We start from the raw sequence: 22645 nt of genomic DNA, 5'->3' as shown, positions 1-22645 counted from the left end.
TGTTCGCACGCCGAATACAAGGACAGCAGAAGGGAGGTTACCATGTGGCAGGAAGTTGAAGCGGAGATAGAAGAGGACACTGAAGGTAAGCAAACGATCACCACGACGCCCTCGCCGACATGCACGTGTTTTTTGTTGACATCAGCGCGGGCAGTTCATAGGGGCTGCGGCGTGTATGTCAAGCCACGCCGATATCTTTCATTACGGCTTGAAGTGAAAAAAAAATGACGCCATTAATGGTGGATGCCTAAACTAAATGACGCGTTGCCACCTGATACACCATTTCATCTTCGCTGTGCCCGGACCTACACGTACGGCGTTTACATAGGCGCGAACTTTCGGAGCCCGGTGAACTACACTATATCATTGCTCGCTACATTTGAAAGCAAATCGCAATAAGCACTGTTCAGGTGACATGTTTTTTTTTTTGAGCGTTGTTGTTTGGAGTGTATAAATGTATCTCTTTGCAGCGGCGAAAGCGATTGCAAGGTAGCGTAAAGTACTGCAGCGAGTATGCTGCGTAGCTAGGACTTCAATTTACTGGTAGATCGAAACAGAAAAATAGAGGCGAAAAGAATCGTCATTGTTATTGTTTTCGTTCCCGTAAACGACCGATGGTGGCGGGCTCCTTCTCCAGGTGTCGGGGACGATGTCGCGACGAAGTGCACATTCCTCCGCAAAGCTGGGCAGATTCCAACGTCGCAGCCGTCAGGAATGCGAGGCAGTTCCTGCCCCAAAAACGTTGAAAAACCAACGCGGCGTGTCTGCGGGTTCGAGATCTTTTGTGTGTTAGCTTCAAACAGCGTCAGTGTTGACCGAGCGATGAGCTGGAGAAGCGGCTGGTGTGTGTGATATGGTGCATCTGCGCCAGTGTGTGAGCATGCGAGCTTGCATTAGAAATGCTAACAAATTTTTCCTATAGTACAGAATATGTCTTCGTTTACATGTACTACATTTACATTTGGACCACTCGGCCTGTAAACTCGGACCGACATGGTATCCAGTAGCAGGTTCTAACACCTGAGCGGTGGCACTGTTGGATCATGCATATGCCTAAAGCATATTTGCAATGCCTAATGAAGCACGTAGCATGTGCAGCACTGTTTGATAAAGACTACAGGTTGCTTTTTGTTCTCTTCGCACTTTACAGACTGCGACCCCACTTCGCCTGAGGACACTGCGGATGATGCCATGCACGACAAAACAGTCGCTGCTACTCAAAGCAGCAACTTCAATGCTACCACAAATGAAAATTGCAGCCCACTGCAAAACCCACCACGCACACAAAAAAGAGCGAAAAGAACACGCAACCAAATGGAAATAGAAAAGCTTGAAGGAATTCTACAGACAGATGAAGATGAACCTGATGTTTTTGCCCAAGTGATAGCAAAAAGAATGCGAGCATGCCCAAAAAGTGTGTGGCCACAGATCGAAATAGATCTGCTCACTGCACTGACAAAGTACAGTGTAGAATAAATTAGAATTGTCGATACAAATAAGCCTTTGATGTTCTCTGATAACTACAAAAAAAAAACCTGAGAAACAATAACGGTCAGATCAACATTAATCTTTAATAATAACTACTCTTCGCTGCTGCCATTGAATAAATAATTCATTCGTCGCAAATGCAAAACATTTTGTCGACATTTTATCGAGAATTGACAGACGCCGTTTCTAGCAACACTGAAATTTTTGGTGGCAGCGGTTTGGCGGCAGCCGCCCGTTTTCCGCCTCTTGTGGTGGGGCACGGCGGCGGTGCGTCTGCGTTCCGCCGCGCCGCTCACAATCCGCGGCGCAAGTACGCTCCATTGGGGTCGCCCTACTTGAGCTCGGCCAAAGGCAAAACCCAGCGTTCCTTCGTTCGGGGCGCGCTTATTCTGAGCGGGCGTCGGCACTTTAGGCTGGTCCTCATGCAGGCGAATAAGGGATTGAGTGGCGCGTCGGCGGTATAATTTACAACTTGTTGGAACTTCGTAATAGGGGAGTAATTACTCATCGACATTCACCCAATCGCAGCTACAATCGTACGGCTACAACAGAAAGCTCAGCTACTCGGCTACACCAAAGGAAAGGACGGCTACTCCACCTTGGGTTTTCCCCTAAACATTTGAACAACACTGTTACCACTTCGTGTTATTGATCAATTTGCTCTCGCCCTACAATAAGCTTGCCGTTACGGTTAGCTCTATTAGTAGGGCGACTGCTCCGGTGAAACGGTGGTCCCGGGTTGGAATCCAGGACCAGGACGAACTTTTCTTTAACTGCGAAGTTTCTGAGAAAGCTGTTTAGCATTATTTTGTATCCGTGTAAGTGGGCTTTGGAGGATGTCCATGAGTATTTACTCCCTTATTACAAGTGTACTCCACCTTGGGTGATTGCCCTAAACATTTGATCAACATTGTTGGAACCTCGCCGCTCATCGCAGCAATGGCTCAAAAACAGGCTTTTGCGCCGAGGCGGCCGGATTCGCCAGTGCTTCCACTTGCATGTGAAGCACGCTTTTCTAGCTGCGTCGAAGAGACAACTGACCGCCCTTGACACTGGGAGGCTCTGCCCAAGGCACGACGGAGGAGGAAAAAGCTGGAGCGACCAAACAGGCCGAGCGTAAACACTTGCATAGCCTGCCTCCACAGAGCATTCCAGTTCGTTCTGCATTCTCGACGCCATGTACCGACGACACGATCTTCTCATCTGCAATTGGGACCAGCAGCCATTCTTGGTTCGGCAGTCTTCGCCTTCAACTAGCAACGCTCTGCTTTTGGACCCTATTCTAAGAGTCACCAAAGGTAAGAAGTAGGCGATACATTGTTGCGCAAGACCAAATAACACTACGTGTTTCATTGGAGGGTTTCGCCAAATTTCACCATTAAGAAAAATGTTTGAATCGTATCCTAAGTAATCGCTTAAAGATCAAACTACTGCAATGCTAATCCAGTGAAGTAATATTATAATGTTGAAAAAAACGTAATATTTTTAACAGTTCTTATTTTATTGATGGACTTCAATTAGCGAACATTTTCATCGAGCGCTTATCAACACTCTCAACATGAAAGTGGCACTAAACGAGCCCCACTCAAACGGCGCATGCAATTTTTTCCCAGTTTATTAATTGCTATTACCCAGCTTATAATACAAAATATATAAATAGGCATCCTAATAAACAATAAGGAATCCTTCGATAGATGCGGTTCATTAAAATATAATGTTATACAGGAATAAAATGTACGATTAATTAGTCAAAGCTAGTGATGCAAATGAATTTGTTGCATACAAAATTATCGGAATGAAATTAAACAAGAAATACAAACACCAGAACTCCCTTACTATCAGGAGCTATTTATTAGTTTTTTACGACCCGATAAAATATGGAATCTAGCTAGAAAACTAAACAAGAAGAATCTGCCAGCTAAAACTCTCAGTGCTACGTGAAATTAGTTGTGCTATATAACCGTTTGATTACGTGCGGATGTTATCCCTCTAGTAATTACCGATGCATATCGGCGCTTGGCATACTTAGTGCAAGCCTCGCCAACTCAATGATATTCTCCATACCGTGCCGCGTGGCGCAAAGGTAACTATAGAACCGAAAACAATTTCTCCTCCCAGATTTGACGACATTGAGGCCACTCCCGTAATTCATAAGCACAACATAATTTCACCTATTTCAGCACACATCATCAATCAGGTCCTCAAATGGGGCATTTATCTTGAGAACTTTAAAAGAGACAGAATGTGTCCTATTCCGAAAGGAGGTGGTGATAGTCATGTAATTAACTACAGGTCCATACCTGTGGTTTTCAAACTATTATCACTGAACGGATAATAGGTTTTATTGATACATTATGAACGTAGTGTTCTCAAATCCAAGCATGCACTGTTTTAATATCCGAAGAAAAACATTTCAAAATATTTAAAGTCTTTATTCGAAACGGGTTTATTCCGCAATATGGCGGCAAGCATTGGAGTACGTTAATCATGCAGTATTGCTCTCTAATCTTTAAGGCTGTGGAATACATGAGAAGGCACATTATCTCCAAAAGAATTACCTTACTAACAGGTATCATAATCTGTCTGCGAAAAGCGATCTCCATAATGAGATCATAAAATTCAAAAGAGGTTCTATAAAGACCAATATTCCCACCTTTATTATGTATCCCATATAACAATGACCTTCCTTCCATATTATCTACTCCCCACATCATCCCATATGGAGAAAATACGAACACAATATTCTCATATACATCCCTTCTGAGCCACCTGGGTGGCTTAGCGGATGTTGCGCTCGGCTGCAGACCCGAAAGACGCGGGTTTGATCCCGGCCGCGCTGGTTGAATTTCGAAGGAGGCCGGTGTGCTGTGCGTTGTCAGCGCACGTTAAAAAATACCAGGTGGTCGAAATTTCCGGAGCCTTTCAATACGGTGTCCATCATAGCCCGAGTCTGCTCAGACGTTAAATCTCCACAAACCACAACATAGCTTCTCTTCTTATAAAAAGCAGTAACGATTATCTGCTCCGTCTCTCTGATTGCTAGCGCATAAACACGTTACATCTGAATGTTTTTGAAACCAAATTGGCTATATTTAAACTCAGGAATTAAGTCTCTTCTGATATTACATTTCTGCGCCTCAGCAAAATATTACAAGACACAAAAGTGCAAAAACTTTTGGGCTTTGTTCGAAAATTGCATGTCATGGAATTCATGTTTATATTCTTTTCGAAAAATTTAGAAGCTTTTAATGCATTCATGTACACATTTGTGCTATACGGGCCGATAACCTTGTGCAAAGCATGACTTTTGTTACATACATTACGGGGTGCTTGTCGAACATGCTACATGGTGCAGGGGCTGTCAGTCTTCAACCTTTAGCGCCTCCTCCTCTTTCGATGTGCAAAGAACATCACAAATCGAAACAAAGTAAAAGAGAGAATGAACGCACAGGTGGGACGAACCTTTTACGCCTACCTACACTGGGGGAATGTAAAGCGCAGGAACTTTCAACAGGCGCTTCTAATTTGGCCAGCTGCCACCAAGCGCTGTATGACGCTGAAAATGAAGAATTATGGCGGGAATTTCAAATATGCGGTGTACACCTTAGATTCTCTAATGTCATCAAACCTATTCAGAGCGGGCTCGGGATGCACTTTAAAAGTCGGTTACTGCAGCGCTTAGAATGAGTAAGGAACGGCAGGATTTAGTTTTTTCTAAAGTACGTGTGAGCATATTCCCTTTAAGTTACGCGGCGTTGCTATTGCTGACAGGTTGCGTAACTTGACCATAACCAGGAAAGCTTGGCTTGAGGCTGCGTGAGTGGCTTATAAGGCCCCGTGGAAGCCTATCCTTAACTTGTCATTTCGTTAAGCGACGCTAGGCAATATTACCACTGCTGGAAACGCCGATCAGCCATATAAAGCTTACTCATCCAAAATGCCATGTCTAATCCCCCTCAAAAACTGATTTGGGTGGAATAGTTTTTCAAATAAAATTTTCCGCTTTTTCTATAAGAAGAATGAAACTCTATCTTTGATTTTCGGCAGGCAGCCGCTAGCGAGCTTTTCAGCTTCTGTGCACCTTCACTGACAAATGATAAATAAGGAGTCATGTCCCGCTTATAAGCCGAAAAGACGCAAAGTCGGAAGCTCAAGCTCGGCAACTGCCACCTTAGACCGACGAGCGAAGAGTCAGCACGAATTTCAATGTACTACCACGTACAAGGACAAGAATTAAAATGATGCATTCTGTAAGAGAGGCCCTGAATACATCGCCATCTGCCGGGTGGTGAAATCGGTCGAAACGACACACAAAGACTAAATTTCGACCATGGACGTGTTTAGAATCCGCGAGGCTTCGAAATTTCAAAGTTTGAAAAGATTCGGAAAACTTCAAGAATATTGGTAGTCTTGGTCTTGTTAAGGTTCCATATCTGATTATCTCTTTACTTCAGCATACCCCGCACATTTGTGTTATAAACGCTTGTTACGGAGGAGACGTTAATCTGCACTTCTGCTTTTTTTTTTGCTTGGGTTCATTGGAAGGGCGCATCAACACATGGAGCGTCAATTCTTCTGCGCAGATGTGATTACTCCCCCGCGGCTCGGTAAGTCACTGGCTGTTGAGGTATTTCACTTATGAGACATGCGTTGAAAATGATATTTACGCGCACAAAAAGTGAGACATATTTCAAATCATAACGATTTATAATGATTACGTTCATACATATTCAAGTCGCTTTGAGATTTTCAAACATCACAACATCGGTATAAGCTGTGTACATCCACATGTATGCCATGTATGCTTCTGCAGTTAGGTCCCCACAACGTCGTGCTGCCTGGCAGTACTTCGAACAGTCCAATATACCATTCAGAAAGCTTTAATTCCATTCCTAGCATTGCCAGGTGTGAGCGATCAGACTTATGTAAATTGATTTTGAAAAAGAAAGTAATAGTGGTAATTCGCGAATCTAAATTAGATTGCCTGCTTTGACATTTTGAGAGGAATCCAGATCGTAATCTCGCTGAATGAAAGGTGCTTCTTATTGGTCACGAACTTTTGTGTCGCACAAAGATTTCCAAGAACTTCCCTCTGAGAGCACACCCTGGAAACGTGCGTGTACAGATCGCAGATGTAGTGAGCAGTGGTCAAGATGCATGTGGTCTAGAGAGTATTGCGGGCATGCGTACTGCTTCATAGATGTCCCAGTGAAAAATAAACCAAATATATATAAAACGCCGTAACTTCTGTCTGTCATCTCTAAGAGTAGGGTGAGTCAATTGTAGAGTAAAATCCAGAGAAATTGCATGCGATACACATCACCTGCTGAAGCACTTTCCAAAGTAAGTTGGGCGAGTTGGTGAGGGATCATGATGTAAGAAAAAATAGCGCGAAGGAAACGCGAAACACGGACAGGACGACGCAGACAAGCTCCACTCTCTCCGTTTTTCGTGTTTCCTCCGAACTATTTTCTTTACAGCCCTGCACAAGATTTTTTTATTTTCGAACCACATAGCAGAAAAAAGTTTCGACGCACATTCCTGTAGTTATAATCGCCTGGCCGCCACAGCAAATTGATCACTTCTTGTGAATTTTTCAATCCACCATGATTACAGCGCCTGCCAGCGATGCACAGCTGTCTGTTTCCTCTTTTTTCTACTTGAACAAATGTTTATTTTCTTTTTGGGATTAATAGAAAGCAGTTTGAAATTTTAATTTGGGGCTTCATGCGAAGCAGCAGGCTTGGGTTTTTTTCCTTTATTTAAGCAGAAGTGCTCTTGAATAGTTTAGAAAGAGGCAAAATTATGAGCATTGGTCGTAAACAATTACAGCAACAAGAAACCGACTTAGGCGCAAGAAATATTAACTACGCCTAAAATCTGATCTACTGAACTTATGTTTGGATACACACACATCACAGTACCTCACATTTTTTCTCGGAAATCTCGGTCCCGTTCACTGTGAGTGATACTTCTATCCTACGAAAGTTTCTTCAAGCAGCATGTTGCACGTGACTGTCTTTCTACCTTCTTTCAACCCCATTTGGGAGACACCTGAGCTGTAGCCAAATAAATACAGTTTCTAGCATTTCTTGCGCACACACTCCGCGCATACGACTCGCCATAGCGGCTCAAGTAACCCTTGATGCGACGCCTGTGTGCTTGAGATATCAACTGGATGGGACTGAGACGTCAACCGCAGAGCTGTAAAATACCGCAGGACACAGTGGTTTGAGATGCATTCCCTGGCAGTCCGCAAACTAAGAGGCTTGCTGTGGGAAAAAGTAAAGCTTCGTATAAAATGGTTAGAGGACGCTGGCTAGTTGGAGCAGTGCTGGGAGGCATATCATTTGCGCTGTGAGGCGTACACAGAACAGTTTACAGATAGAACAACAGCAGGGTAGTTACGCCTTCTCTCTACGTCGCATAACTGTCATTCCCACCACACCTTTAGCGTTTTCTGCCATTGATATTGATGCAGTCAAGGTAGAAGGCTGACCATGTGCTCCATTGCTCAACACGCTTGACGCCACAGGTAGCATAAGAGGGTTGTCCTACAGCTTTCGCCCTCACCGTTCGATCACGCTGCACCTGAGAGCTACGACAATACTACGTCTGCCGCTATTTTACCAAACCCACCCAGACTAGAGTTCTGTGAAACGCAGGCGTATGCAACAAAGCTGCATGGCATCCGGGAGGCAACGCAGGTGGATCTTGCCCCCCCCCCCCCCCCCCCTCTCTCTTCCAGTGGTTAGATTATGCAGCGAACATGCTCAGATTTCTCTTTTCCGTCTTCTCGGTTTTGGAGCGGCACGACGTCAAACTGTTTTCTCTTGGCTTGTGCGCGTTAAAACCATGGTGTGGTGCTAAAGAAAAGCATACTCATTTTGTAACCGCCGCGACATAGGCAGATGCAGTGTGCGTGGGTGCCGGGGAAATTACGACGGTCGCAGAAAAGTTGGATTGTTTGGATTTCCCAGTGGGGAAGCTCGAAGAAAACTTGGTTTATATCAACTCCTGGATAGAATATCGCGCCAACAATAAGATCGAAGCTAAGTAACTGAAACTTAACCTCTTTTGATAATTTATCTTATGTTCTCTGAAACCCAACACTAAAAAAGAAGAGGTCGGTAAATTTAAATCTGTTGAATAGTGGTATCGAGAGAAGTGGATGGTATTACACTTAAGCTTCCTCATAGAGTTATGCGAGCTCCGTTTCTATGAGCAAGACTTCATCCCAAGCTCTCACATCATGATAAACAAACGGTGATAACCATACAACTTCAAAAGGACGCAGTGCCTTCGGTGTTGCCCAATTGTCCACCGTACCTTTCTTCTGCACCTTTATGTCGCGAGTACACGGCAAGAAAGAGAGCACGTCGGGAAAATGACGCTATCCAGGAAGCCATGATCAATTTTATAAAGGCAATCGAGGAGGAAAAACGACTAAATTCAACGCGTTCGCTGGAAGGCACAGCCAACGCAAAAGATAAGTACATCATGTTTCTTCGTTTAGAAACTCAGCCGTCTCCATATGTGACATGTGCTGTCATAGTCCTTCCGGATCTGACAATATTTGTGGCTATAGACATGGTGAGGCTGCACTCACTGGTATTGAAATCGATAATGAAGCTAGCGAAATATTAAATAGTTCCAGAAAAGGGTTATAGCGCCGAAACAAACAACACACATAAAGCTAGACGGGACAGGCAGCTTTCTGTGTGTTGTCTGTTTCGGCGCTATAACCCTTTTCTGGAAACATGCACCAACTAGCCCCTCAACAAGTATTACTCAGTTAAAGAGTTAATATATTTTAATGAAAGCCACCAAGAGCAATAAAATGTTCATATAGTCTTCATGTTACTGTTTTCCACGACTTTATTAATTTTGATTATATCGGTGTTTAACATTTCATCCGCTTTCGAAAATGGTGAAACAAAAGCATGCGTTTATCAAAAGCAGTAGAGTGCATGACATGCGGCTAGGCCCTGCATTTCATGCATTCTACTGTATTTTACTACTACGCTATCTCGGAAATAATTTTTTGGTGTTAATATGAACGAATTGCGATGAACGGAGAAGCAGGAACTATACAAATGTGATGCTTTTTCACGAGTATTACAATGAAACTATAAAAACAAAGCACTTAGCTGCAGCACGAAGTGTATCGCGAGGGTCACGAAAGAAAGAACAAATTAGAACAAGTTAAACCGTCAGATATAGAGCGAAATTAAGCAAGCGGTTCAAATGTTGTTACTTAATCGCTAATTCATATCAATTGGCTGAGTACTACAGCCGTTGTACTTCGTATAGTAAATTAATGCGCAGAAAACTACCGGCTAGCCCTCGCAGCTGCGAGCGTATGAGGGGCAACTAGCGTGTCGTAAAGGAGCAAGGTGAGAGACCTTGAGTTGTCTAGGAGGCTTTGTATTTACGAGGGTGGCGCTGTTTAACACTATTAAAGTTGGCTTACACGCTTCATACATAACCGTGATAAGAATGGTCAGCCACCGCTATAGCTCACTTGATAGAGCACTGGGCATGAAATTGCGAGGTGGTTAGTTCATATCCCAGCAGCAGCATATGAGTGCTTTTTTCTTCCACTTTATTATAAAATATATTTCTGTGATAACTTAATTACCATAGTAATTCCCATTGCTCTGCAGAAGAAATAAATGAAAAACATTAAAAGAACCCCTGATGCTCCTGGCTTTCGGTGAGTGTTGTTCCTTAAAATGTGTGTCATAACGAGGCCCACATTTTCTTTCACTCGTCGGCTCTACCACTAGTCATTTTGCGTGCAACTGCCCTGGGTGCTCATGCTCTGTTGAAATGGGTCCTTTCTGGTTTGCAGCACGGCCTTTGGCGGCAATCTATCGTTTAGGTTACATGTGGCTGCCCTTCGACAGTGATGAAATCCTTGAACGCGCTGTAATCGGCGGCGAGGACGGTGGCCAGACGATTTACATCGGCCGCGCGGAGCACCAAAGAGACGTCATTCCCGGCAAGGTATTGGCTGGTGAGGGCTGCTGCTACGTCTCCTACGATGGCGGCGAGCAACGCTGCGACAAATTTGATGTGAGTAATCCATCGGTGTCCTGTGTGGAAATAAAAGGAATATCAAAGGTGCAATGCAAACACCTCCAGCAAATCTCTAGCATACTCCAGCGCGACCTGTATAGTAGATCATCCACGAAACTATGCTGCTGTAGCCGGCGTCATCTGCCCTCTACCACTCTCCACCCTCTTTATCCTTTCCGTTACGTCGCCCGTCACTCTGGACGGCCGCATTACATGGATGGATGAGCTACTGTGCGTGCCTCTGTGACACACGCTCTTGCATGAAGAACTACAACCCTCCTACACCTCTAAAATCACACGCCACACCTCAAGACTAATCACTATATTCGGCTACTCCAACATTCTCCGCAGAAAGCTCTCAGAAAAACTGCGAGAGCATATCCGCTGCGGTGATGTGAGTGTAGCATCATCAACGCAACAATCGTTCACACCATCAACCACAGTTTCTGAGCAGTCCGACTACCATCAGCATTTCGCGCCATTCATGCTATCGCTGGTATTGAAACTCAGAAACATGCACTTGGTATGCTATGACTCACACAGCGTAATGATTACTTGATGCCTATCAATAATTTCAACTCATATTGGTAATTTTTTTAGGATTGAGTACTAACGCAACCCGACGATGATGGTGGGTGTTTCTGAGTAAAATTCGGGTTGTGATGAGACTGGGAATAACCTTCATTCGATGAGACCTTCTTTTTTCCGTAACATACTCAGTGAATCCAGAACAACATTCAAAAGAGACGGATGCTTTCGTGCATGTAATGCCCCTCATGGAGTATCTCAGCATGAGTCCCTTGAGGAATCAAAAACGCAACTATGTCGAAGCACTCTCCGAGATTTACTCAATTCAGCAGACATCACAAACTAATGGGCTTCGTTCTCTGAGTTACGAATTTCAAACGCTGACGCCTGTTAGTGCCCTCTGCGTGGATTCTTGAGCATCTCTAAATATTCGAATCTTTGTGTGCTTTGGTGTGTTTCGATGGAGGCGAAGCGAGAAATCCGCGCGTGTGCTCTGCGATGTTAGTGCAGGTTAATAATTCGTTTTATTCCGCAGTCTTCCACTACGACACGTGCTTCTCGCTTCCTTCCTTGCTTCCTTGCTTCCTTGCTTCTTTGCTTGCTTCCTTGCTTCCTTGCTTCCTTGCTTCCTTCCTTCCTTCCTTCCTTTGTTCATTTCTTCCTTCCTTCCTTCCTTCCTTCCTTCCTTCCTTCCTTCCTTCCTTCCTTCCTTCCTTCACTGTGCAGGTTAGGAGTCAACTGAGAACTGAGACAAGAACTGCCGATTGCCGGTCCACAAATTCAATTAATATACAGACTGCTTCACCTATGACTTTACACAGTTTTTAAAAGCAGGGTTCTTCAGTTAGAACACTTTTTTCGGCATAGGATTGTCAGCGGTGACGGCACCAGAATGCAATGAAGACGTCCTAACGCACGCGCCCCTTCACTAATAATAAATACTTTACTTCTCAACTATTACTTTCGGGCTCCTTAATGTTTTTGAAGGCATGTAGCCAAACGTAATTAATACCTATAGCAGTATTTAGAATTTCGAAAACGTGCTTACCCTAGGCGCTGTAGCATAGCAAATTTTGGTCGTTTCAACAACTTACCTGCACTGGAGAGGTTGCTCCAACTGCCAGATTCTCGAAAGCGCATGTACATTTTGGCGGAATGTAACCAGAATATGTTAGGCCCCAGCGCCGACGGTGACGGCGTTTTCGAAAGTCTAAACACTGATATGGCTAGTAGTTACGGTGGGTTACACGTCTGGGAATAATTAAGGAACCTAAGAGTAAAAGATAAAAAGTTAACTATTCAGTATTACTTAACCAGCCGGCTTGGTAGGAACTCTTAACTGTATTCTGATGTACTACATCTCTGACAATGCTATGCCGAAAAAAGCCTCTTCCAGCTCGAAAAAAATGTTTTTAAAAATTATGCAAAATCTTTGGTTAAACACCCTGTATGGAAAAATGCGGATATATATTTTTAAGGACACCGCCTATCTTTATTTGGCACAATAATTGAGCTCATTTCTCGTCATGTCCAGGCGCGTGAAAGTATGAAAAATTTGTAAAAATTCGAAACAAGCCAAAAGTGCCGCAATGTGACCTTATTGCGCTTGTCTGAATCCTGGCAAGCCCTAGTGAAAACGAGTCATCTCAATTAGCGAAGCGTGAGCGGGCACGCTAATCGAAACCTGGCGTATTCTACGTGGATGCCTCCGACCCCCAACCTGGGGGATTGTACACGGTCAGTGTCGTCCACCAATCCAAAACAGTGAACGCCCTTACTTTACGAGATGAGGTCGCCAATGCGTTGGCTGCATCAGATTCCGCTTCAAAAACAATTATTTGCGACTCGCGAGGGGCATGTCGGAACGTCGAGCAGGGGTGGGTACCGTACCTAGCCTACCGCATTCTCCAAAACAGATCTACACCGGGGACCCAGCTCACCGGCGTATCGTTTGGGCTCCTGCTCACATGGGCTTCGAGGGAAATGATGCAGTTCACGCAGCCGCCCGCGTGCTCTCTCACCGGACATTCGGCTCTGACCGCGACGATCAGGAACTCGAATTCACTCCAGCTTACTCGTTAAAAACATTGTCTTACTTTATCAACCTGGCCAGGGCCTTTATCCCTTCCCGTGTAAAGGTCTCTCAAAGGTGGAGGAGCGGCTTCTGCTTCGCCTGTATACTAATACTAATATACTAATACTGTATAATAATAAGAGCTGCTCGGAAGCTCTCAAACACTTCGACTCTTCTTTCTTGGGCAGCTGTCCACACTGTGCGGAGAAGTCTTCGGACATCAACCACATGGTGTGGGCCTGCCCCTCCAACCCTGCTATCCCCCCTCACCCCAAACCATCCCGGGAGGACTGGGAGGCGACCCTACTCGGCTGCTCTGACCTGCAGACCCAACGGGCCTTGGTCGCGCGATCCCGGGCGGCGGCCGACATCACTGGGGTCAAGAACTAGGGACCTCAACCTAGTACTTGTAAGGTCTCGCCCCCTCTGAGTCAGCTCATAGATAACCTCCTGAAGTGTGTCTGCACATGAATGTTTTCCAGAACCATCACCACTCTCGTGCAGGTAACGCCGCTCCAGTAGCTGCAAAAGTCAACTGGTGGGAAGGCGTATTAGCTAACAACGAAAGCGATCGTGTCAGTGTTGTACTAGTAAAGAGTATCCTTTCGCTTCCTTTCATAACAGGCCCACTGCACCACTTTATCTCACTCATCTACCTCTGCACACACTCATCCTGCGCGTCATTATCGTGTTGGCTCACGATTGGTAGCAACTTTTCTTTTAAATCACGAATAGCCGCAAATAATTTTTTGTTCTTTATGCAGACTTAATTATTCTTAAAATCTGCCACATGACACGACTCTGCTGTGCAGGTACTCGTCGACGACGGTGCCAGATTGACGTGGATGCAGGGTTCTGGCGGTTCCGTACCGGAAGGAGCCATTGAGGGCGGCTGGACTGGTAGTGGCGAAAAACTCTACATAGGCCGCACTCAACACGAGGGCTCGTGGATAGTGGGCAAGGTGCACCCTTCCCACGAATGTCTCTACATCACGTACGGAGGCCTCGAATACCGCTACACAGACTACGTGGTGCTCGTCGACGAATCTGCACTTCTGTAATTGCTTGCTCAGCCTCTTAACAAGCACGGAATTACCACCAGCTAGCTCTATCAAGCATTTGCTAGCAGTGGAAAATTGGTAAAAATGAATGTTAAACTTCAGTAAGGCTTTTGCACTGCCTTATATTCAATTCTAGAATAAATGAATCACTGAATAAACCTATGGGAGAAATTAGTTTTGTAAAACAAAAATGTGAGAAATCTGCACGAATACCTTAGTATATTGTGGCAAAAAAAGCGCACAAACTCACGGAAGTACCAATATCAATGTTGCCCCAGTAGGCACTTTTTGGAGATATACTATATAGAGATTTTCAGTTGGATGAGTGTTCGAATCTCATTACAGTTCCAGCTGATAGCAGGTATTAAATGGAAGCGGAACTCGTTTTTTGAAAATTCGTGGTTATTCAAGAATTCAAGTCTTCGTCTAGCTAGCTTCTAGCTAAAGCATGCAAATTAGTTCTGCGCTAAAATATAAAGTGGTGACGTAATAACCAATTAAAACCACGGCAATGTGCTCGCTTCTCCACACTGCGTTGAAGTAAAGCGGGGAAACTTGTGGTGATGTCACTGTTGCCGAAATTTCAGTTGTCAGCTGCCTTCGTCTGCATGCTGCCGGACGTCATCCGATGCCACGAAGCACCACTTCGTGGGCTTTACTTTCGACGGCATTTTTTTTTTCTTTTAGACAATTGCTTCTTGGCTGGAAACTTTAGGCGTCGACATATGAGACATCGCCACTGCCGCATCTGCCTGTCCTGCGCCTTGCTGAGTAGCGTGAACGCCGACGCCGCCTTCGCGGCGACTACGTCCCCATTTTAACTGCTATCGCAAAAAAAAATTCGCATGCTTTACCTGCCAGTTTCACACATTTGCCTCGTTTAAACTCATCGAATTCTACAACCTCATCAGTTGTCCTTCAAAGCAGTTTGCTAGGCTCGTGAGGCTTCAGCTCTGTACACACAGTCATAGTTTTGAGAGATATACATAAACACGCTGCAGGAGGCGCGCTAACTACACCCCTGTGTAAGGTATAGAACTCTAATTATTATCCGAATGCATGGTGAGCGCCAGGTCTTTCAGGCCCGAGATGATGATGAAAAGCCTTTTTTTTAATAAAAGAGGTGAGGCTCTCTTAAAGAGCCGCGCAATGGGTGGAGTCCCTATTCCGGGACCCCATTGGTCGAAGCCGCCAGCTTAGCCCGCTTGAACAAAGCCTTTTGGGCCTATTGGTCCGAGCAGCCAAGCACGGCCGCCTCCCATTCCTCTCTGGTAGTTAGGCCCGAGAGGCTGCCGTTGAGTTCAGCAGCCAAGAACTTCCACATGAACGTCAGGATTGCCGACAGCCTTTTGTGATACAGAGACCCGCTGTGTTCTCCTCCGGGCCACCTGGATCCTCACCTTTTAATCCTCGGACCGCAGCTATTGGCCCTTTCCCCTAACAGGGCCTACCCCAATCACCTCTCTGTAAATATTTATTGCACTATAAATGTTTTCCACCACCACCACCACCACCACCAAAGTTCTATGAGGAGTGTTTGGAGTCCGAGGTTACATCGTGTCGAAATTCATGCCCTTTCGAAAATCATACAGGCAAAGCAATCCCACCAGTGCACGTAACAGGTCGAAATACCCAAATTTTAGAGCGCAGCACTTAGGTGCCCGTTTCTGCGTTTCGCGGCTTCGCCGTCGCCGCCGTTCTCAGTTGTAACCAGGAGAGGGTAAAAGCGCAGCCTCCTCCCCTCCGTAGTAAACAAAAAAAAATGACGAGGAACTTGAACGGCTAAAGTGGTGAAAGGCGAAAGTCTGAGTGCTGCGTTCTGCTACGCGATTGTTCACATTCTATTGGTGCATTAATTAACTGGCAAATAATGACGCTTAATCTCTGCCTTTAGGAGTGGAACGCGACAGCCTGCTGTAGCGCTGCCAGGGAGTACACGGAACGCCACCACCCGTTTGGCGCGATGCGTTGCCCTTTGAACGCAACGCTTCGCCGCAGACATTTGCGCTTTACCTTATACGCGCATAAATTGTACACAACACAGACGAACTGCCAAAGAACATGGCCAGCAGGCCCATGCGGCTAACGCTATCTATGAGCAGCCCTAGAATCTGTTACGCCTTAAGTGCATTGTATATTGTATCAGTCGCGCATGCGCTCTTTTGTATGGGCCCTGTCCAGCGTGATACCTGTAACAAGTGGCCGTTATCATGCAGTCACCTGTAGGCTACATATACCAGCAAGAAATCTCGAATAAAGGTTCTTCTTGCTGCTTCCACGATGCGTGTTCGTTGTTGGACGCCGGAACACATTGTGTTTCATACTTGCACCAACTTTTGATGAGGAGATAGACTGCAAATTTTTTATACGCGCCATTCATACTTTAGTGAATCTAGAGCAGTCATTTTCGATGTTAAAAACGTGTTAAAAATGATGTTAAAAACAGGTCTTCTTCCCGCTGAAGCCTGCTCAGCGGATATTGCATGTGGAGGCGCCTTGCACAAAAATATACAGCTAAAAAATTTGGCAGTGGCTTAGCAGTGGATAAGCCTGGATATAGAAGCGAAAATGTTCAGTTACGCTTGGTTTGACGTCATGGCTGTCGCAGTTGGCGCACAATGCACTGGGAGCACCACGCTAACGGTGGAGGCGTTCGGCCGTCCACACACTGCCTGTACGGAGGCGGAGGAGGAGACGCACGTGTAGTGAATACGGTGGTGGTGGTGGTGAAAACTTTTAATTTCTGAAATAGAGTTTGGGAGCCACAGAGTGGCCACGCTACATGGTCGGCGTCCCTTGTCCGGGACACCGCATGACAATGCCCCGTCTCTAGCCCGTTTCACCAGAGCCCTTTGGGACTCAAGCGAGGAGCAGTTGAGAAGGTGCTGTCTTAGAAGGTTGCTTTAGAGACGTGTACTGTGGTGTCCATTCCTTTCGGGTGTACTTTCCTTCAATCAATTTTCATTTCATTCCATTTTCCTTAAGGCTCTTAAGCGCGGTTCTGGTATCCACCGAGATATGAGAGAGACAGGCGTCGTTTCTTTTCCTTAAAACCATTTTTTTTTTCATTTTCCTCCCCTTACTGCGCGGTTCGGGTGCCCACCGAAATATGACACTTTCCTTGCGCACTGTTTGTCTTTTAATAATTTTTTTTCTGACATTTTATTTTTCTTTTTTTTTATTCTCGTTTATGTGCGTATTTTTATGCTTTTTTATTACGGAGTCAGCGGCCACCTGCGCTGCGAATGACGTCGCTCGGTTTCACGCATGCGCGGAAGTGGCAAATCTGGCCTCCGGCTCAGGCAAAGCGCGGTGTTAACGGGCCTAGTGAAGCTTTTCGCTTCAAAAAATATTGGCGTATCCAAATGATGCATAAGTAGTGACTATTAGCAAGAGCAATAATCAACGTTATCTGCATTTTTATATCTGTGTCTCTTTTCCTTCCTCCTCTAATCGCTTACTTGACGGGTGCAATGAAGGAGACCTCCCATTGTCAGACGCAGTGCTATCGCGCGTTTCCTATCAGATTCTTGTACACCAACAGAGACAAGCGCAGACCGTTCCAGATGCATTTCGAGGTGCATCGCGGCATCTTACAATCACGTGTTCCGTTTGGTGCGGCGAGCTCTAAAGCCTGAGCCTTTTTGGCCGCCGCGGTGGCTCAGTGGTTATGGTGCTCGGCTGCTGACCCGAAAGACGCGGGTTCGATCCCGGCCGTGGCGGTTGAATTTCTTTTGAGGAGAAATTCTAGAGGCCCGTGGACTGTGCGATGTCAGTGCACGTTAAAGAACCCCAGGTGGTCGAAATTTCCGGAGCCCTTCATTACGGCATCTCTCATAGCCTTAGTCGCTTTGGGGCGTTAAACCCCATAAACCAACCAACCTTTTTCAAGCTCGCTGTGAGGCAGACACTAAGGTTTTATTTCTGCAATAATAAAAAAAACACCCACATCTGAGGATCCCGGTAATGCCGTAATACTCTCGTGTAAGAAATACTGGTTGGGTTTAACAGATGATTACTAAGGAATTCTGATTCCAGGCCGCAAATGGCGGTGTATTACCCGCGTAGATAGAACATACGGGCTTGATATGTCCTCTCCTCCTCAGCAGGTACACCTAAACTGAAAGACGCTCCGCAGCTGTTATCTTTGGGCGGAAGGCAGCCGTGTGTCCAATCACGACTACTAGTGCACACTGTACCACGTGCGTGACATATAGGGACACTGTGTGTACCTAAAGTATGCACCGTATGCTTGCAAAATCGACAGGGTTTACTTCTTGGATATATGGTGGAGAACGATGGACAGCTGGGCGAGTTTGTAATAATTCATCATGAGGGGGGGGGGGGGGGGTTACAGCGCGAAGAAGACGAAGGACGAAGCAAGAAGACTATACAGACGCTTCCTCTATCTATTCCGATTCTCCTATCCTTCGGGGCAAGCCCCAAGGGATTCTCCCTGAAACCAGTGTGCGATTATATTCACGATTATATAATTTCATCTGGTAGATTCCTCTGCTAGAATGTGAATTCACTACTTTTCCTTCTCCGTATTTTGTGTTTTGTACAAATTCTAGCTTTCTGTCCCAAAATTATCAAAATACTCCATTCCCTGTACATGAGTGCGTTTGTATCCTCTATGCAACGTGGCCAATCCCCCGCCGTGGGTATGTGCCACTAAGTCTGAGGACATCATCATCAGCATCATCTATACAGACGAGCGCTCTTCTGTGTAGTCTTCTTGCTTCGTATTGCATCTTTTTCGGTGGTGGTGGTGGTGAAAACATTTATTACGAATGAACAGGAGGTATGTTTGGATCAGCCCGTAAGAGACCGATCCTTACAAACACTAGGTGGAGGTCCCTAGTATGGGACCCCAGTGGCGGTTGCCGCCGCCCGGGCGCGCCCGACTAAGGCTTGTTGGGCCTGTAAGTCGTGGCAGCCGAGCAGGGTCGCCTCCCAGTCCTCCCGGGTTGGGTTGGGGATGGGGGGAATAGCGGGGTTGGAGGGGCAGGCCCACACCATGTGATAGGTGTCAGAAGACAATGCACTACAGTGTGGGCAGCTGCCGCTAAAGGAGGGGTCAAAATGTTTTAGCGCTGCCGGGCACAGCAAAGTATTGGTGAGAAGGCGGAGAAGGAGCCGCTCATCCGCCATCTTCAGGCCTTTACATGGGCTAGGGTAAAGGCGATGACAATTTTGATAATATGTTGTAATATCTTTGAATGTATAGACCGGATTAAAATCGGGTTCCTGATCGGATAGGGAGGAGAAAACAGCCCGGTGAGAGAGCGCGCGGGCGGCTGCGTCTGCTGCCTCGTTTTCTGCCAACCCCTGATGAGCAGGGGCCCATATGAGGTAACGGTGTGCGGGGTCCGTATCCCGTATGCAATTTTGGTATATTCGATAGGCTAGGAAGGGAGTGCAGCCTTGTTCGACGTTCCGACAGGCCCCTCGCGAGTCGGTGATTATGTATTTTGAATTGGAATGTGAGGCCGCGAGAGCAATCGCGACCTCTTCTGCTTGTGTTGCACTGCGGGCTCTGAAAGTTAGGCCGTTAACTGTGTTGCTGTTGTGAACTACCGCGGCCGCGCACCATCCCCAGTGGTGAGGGCCGGAGGCGTCCACGTAGTATACACCTGTTTTGTTGCCATAATATCGGGCTAGCGCTTCCGGTCGTGCCAGGCGCCGACCATTATGGTCTTCATGTGACATGTTTGCTGGAAGAGGCCGCACGTGGAGGGCACGTCTCCACAGTTCCGGGATGCGAAACCTGTCTTCCATTGGAGGGGTGCGTTGTATATGGAGTCGAGCAAGAAGGCGGCGACCCGACTCCGTTAGCGACATGCGCGTGTACTGGTTTGTAAGGTGCGCCCCCCGGAGCTCCCGGAAAGTATTCACCACCCCAAGAGCCATAAGCCGGCTGTTTGAAGTAGTGATAGGGAGGTCAAGGGCACGTTTAACAATTTTGCGAAGGATGACCTCAAGGGCGTCCTCCTCTTGTTTCCGTAGGTGGAGATAAGGAATCGAATAGAGAATTCGACTAGTTACGAAGGCGTTTGCCAGCCGCAAGGCATCCTTACTTCGTAACCCTCCGCGTTTGTTGGAAACACGGCGGACCATGCGGCCCACCTGGTCCCCCACCTTACGGAGTTTGGCCAATGTAGTGTCTGGCCGCCTGTGTTTGTGGATGTAGAGTCCGAGCACCCGTATCTCATCACTTTCGCGTATGGGACCACTCTCAAGAGAAAGAGATATTTTAGTTGTGCACTTCTGTGAAGGGCGGAGGTGCACAAATTCCGATTTTTGAGGGGAACATTGAAGACCGCAGCGACGGGCGTAGCGGTCTACTATCGTCGCCGCTGTTTGCAGGCTGGTTTCAATGTCTCCTGTGCTGCCCTGCGTGGCCCACAGAGTGATGTCATCGGCGTACAGGGCGTGCTGTACGCCGGCGACACCACTCAGCTGGGCCGGCAGGTGCATCATGGCCAGATTGAAGAGCAGCGGGGAAAGTACCGCGCCTTGAGGGGTTCCCCGCGTGCCGAGTAGGTAAGGACTATGGTCTCTATCTTGAATTCGAATGTAGGATTGACGATCCATTAAAAATTGGCTTATGTATTGGAATGTGTTGAGGCCACAGTCGGTGTGACTTAGGTTAGTGAGTATGATGTCATGTGTTACATTGTCAAATGCCCCTTTAAGATCCAAGGCAAGTACTACCCGGTCATTATGGGGGCATTCGAGGGGGTCAAGTACTTCCCGATTGAGTTGCAGGAGGACATCCTGTGCGGATCTGTGTGGGCGGAATCCGAACATGGTGCTCGCAAAGACTTGTTTGTGTTCAAGATATGTAGATAACCGATCCCGCACCATCGTCTCCATTAGTTTGCCCACACATGAGGTGAGAGAGATGGGGCGGAGGTTATCTGTGTCAATTGGTTTGCCAGCTTTAGGAATAAAAGTGACCAAAGCCGTTTTCCATTCGATTGGCAGGGGGGTGTACCCGCGCCAAATCGCATTGACGTATTCCAGGAGGGACTGGTGTGCCAAGTCGGGCAGGTTCGTCAAAAGCTTGACGGTGACCTTATCCCGTCCTGGCGCAGTGCCCCGTTTCATTTTGGCGAGAGCCGCCCGCAGATCATGGAGCTGGAAAGGTTGATCCAGGTCCGTGTTCTCTCTGCCTGCATAAGAGTACGCAGATCCACGGGGGTCTTGGGCTGTACACAGATACTGGTCCCGAAGTTTCTGTGCCAGTTGAGTCGTGTTGCCAGGAAAAGCGTGCAAGGCTCGCTGTAAATGTTTTTGTGTTTCGGTTCGTGTTTGGGTTGGGTCGATTAGGGCTCGAAAGAGACGCCACTTGTTTCGGCTGGACATTTGTCGCGCGGCCGTGTTGCATCTATCTACCCAGTTGGAGTCGGCGAGTTGGGCCGCGTACTCTGCCGCTTTCTGGGTAAGCTCGGCAATTCGAGCTTTAAGCTTTCTATTGTGTTTCTGGCGTCGCCAACGGCGGACGAGGCTGCGACGGGCTTCCCAGAGGTGTAGAAGGTGGTTATCCACGTCCGTGACCGCCTCTGAGAGCTGGATGTGTGTTTCATGCGAGGAAAGGTGCGCCAGCAGCTGTTGGGACCATGCTGTGTAGCCTTGCGCGGAAATGGGTGTATTATCAAGTGAGTTAAAATTTTGCCTGAATTTCGTCCAATCTGGGATATGGGCTTTTGTTCTGGGACGCTTGAGGGGGCGTGTGCGTAGTGTAGTGTTAATGATGCAGTGGTCGCTACCGAGGGTCTCCTCGGTGTTGAGCCAGTCTGCGTGTCGTATGTTGCGAGTGAAGGTTAAGTCCGGACACGTATCCCGTGTCACGGAATTTCCTAGCCGGGTTGGGTGGACAGGGTCCGTGTGGAGGGTGAGGCCCAACGTGGACGCAAGCTCCGCCAGCTTACTCCCGCGCGACTCCTCCTTGCGATACCCCCACTGCTGACTGGGAGCGTTAAAGTCGCCCACAATCAGCAGGGGATCGCGGCCCGCTACTCTTAGCGCGCGGCTAAAGAGGTCCGCAAAAGTCACTCGCTTTAGTTTGGGAGAGGAGTACACGTTCAGTATATGCAACGGTGGGTCCCTGCGGCGGACTGGTAGGAGGGTCACCATTACATAAGAGTACTCTAGTTGGAGGTCGAGATTCACTAGGTTGGCTGTGTAGTTTTTGTGAACGAGAAGACAAGACGCGGGGTCCTGTTGGAACGTCGTGTAATTTGAAATTGTGGCGCCCAGGCCTGGCTCTTGGAGGGCAACCACGGCTGGTAAGGATTCGTAAGTTTCAAGGTAGAGGCGGAAATTGGCCCGCTTAGTGCGGTCCTTAAAGCCTCTACAGTTCCACTGTGTTATTGAAGTTGACATGGCCGAATTGGAGATGGCGGAA

General features: G+C 46.9%; 1 protein-coding gene across 1 annotated transcript; it reads left to right on the top strand.

The window, feature by feature from the left end:
- The first annotated feature begins 42 nt into the window (after positions 1-42).
- On the top strand, positions 43-14232 carry LOC149333018 (pfs47 receptor-like). The gene is made up of 5 exons (XM_089557613.1): positions 43-85; positions 2634-2786; positions 6072-6095; positions 10343-10566; positions 13984-14232. Exons 1-5 carry the CDS (start codon positions 43-45, stop codon positions 14230-14232), a joined length of 693 nt encoding a protein of 230 aa, XP_089413739.1.
- The last annotated feature ends 8413 nt before the right edge of the window (positions 14233-22645 follow it).

The sequence above is a fragment of the Amblyomma mixtum genome, chromosome 8 (assembly GCF_055824585.1).
Source record: "Amblyomma mixtum isolate Tamu chromosome 8, ASM5582458v1, whole genome shotgun sequence".
NCBI lineage: Eukaryota > Metazoa > Arthropoda > Arachnida > Ixodida > Ixodidae > Amblyomma > Amblyomma mixtum.
This window is presented reverse-complemented; position numbering and strand designations above follow the sequence as displayed.

Coding starts and splice junctions, on each gene's coding strand:
- LOC149333018 (XM_089557613.1), top strand. CDS start 43: ATGTGGCAGGAAGTTGAAGCGGAGATAGAAGAGGACACTGAAG. Junction 86..2,633: donor GATAGAAGAGGACACTGAAG/GTAAGCAAACGA, acceptor CTGCCTCCACAG/AGCATTCCAGTTCGTTCTGC. Junction 2,787..6,071: donor TATTCTAAGAGTCACCAAAG/GTAAGAAGTAGG, acceptor TCTTCTGCGCAG/ATGTGATTACTCCCCCGCGG.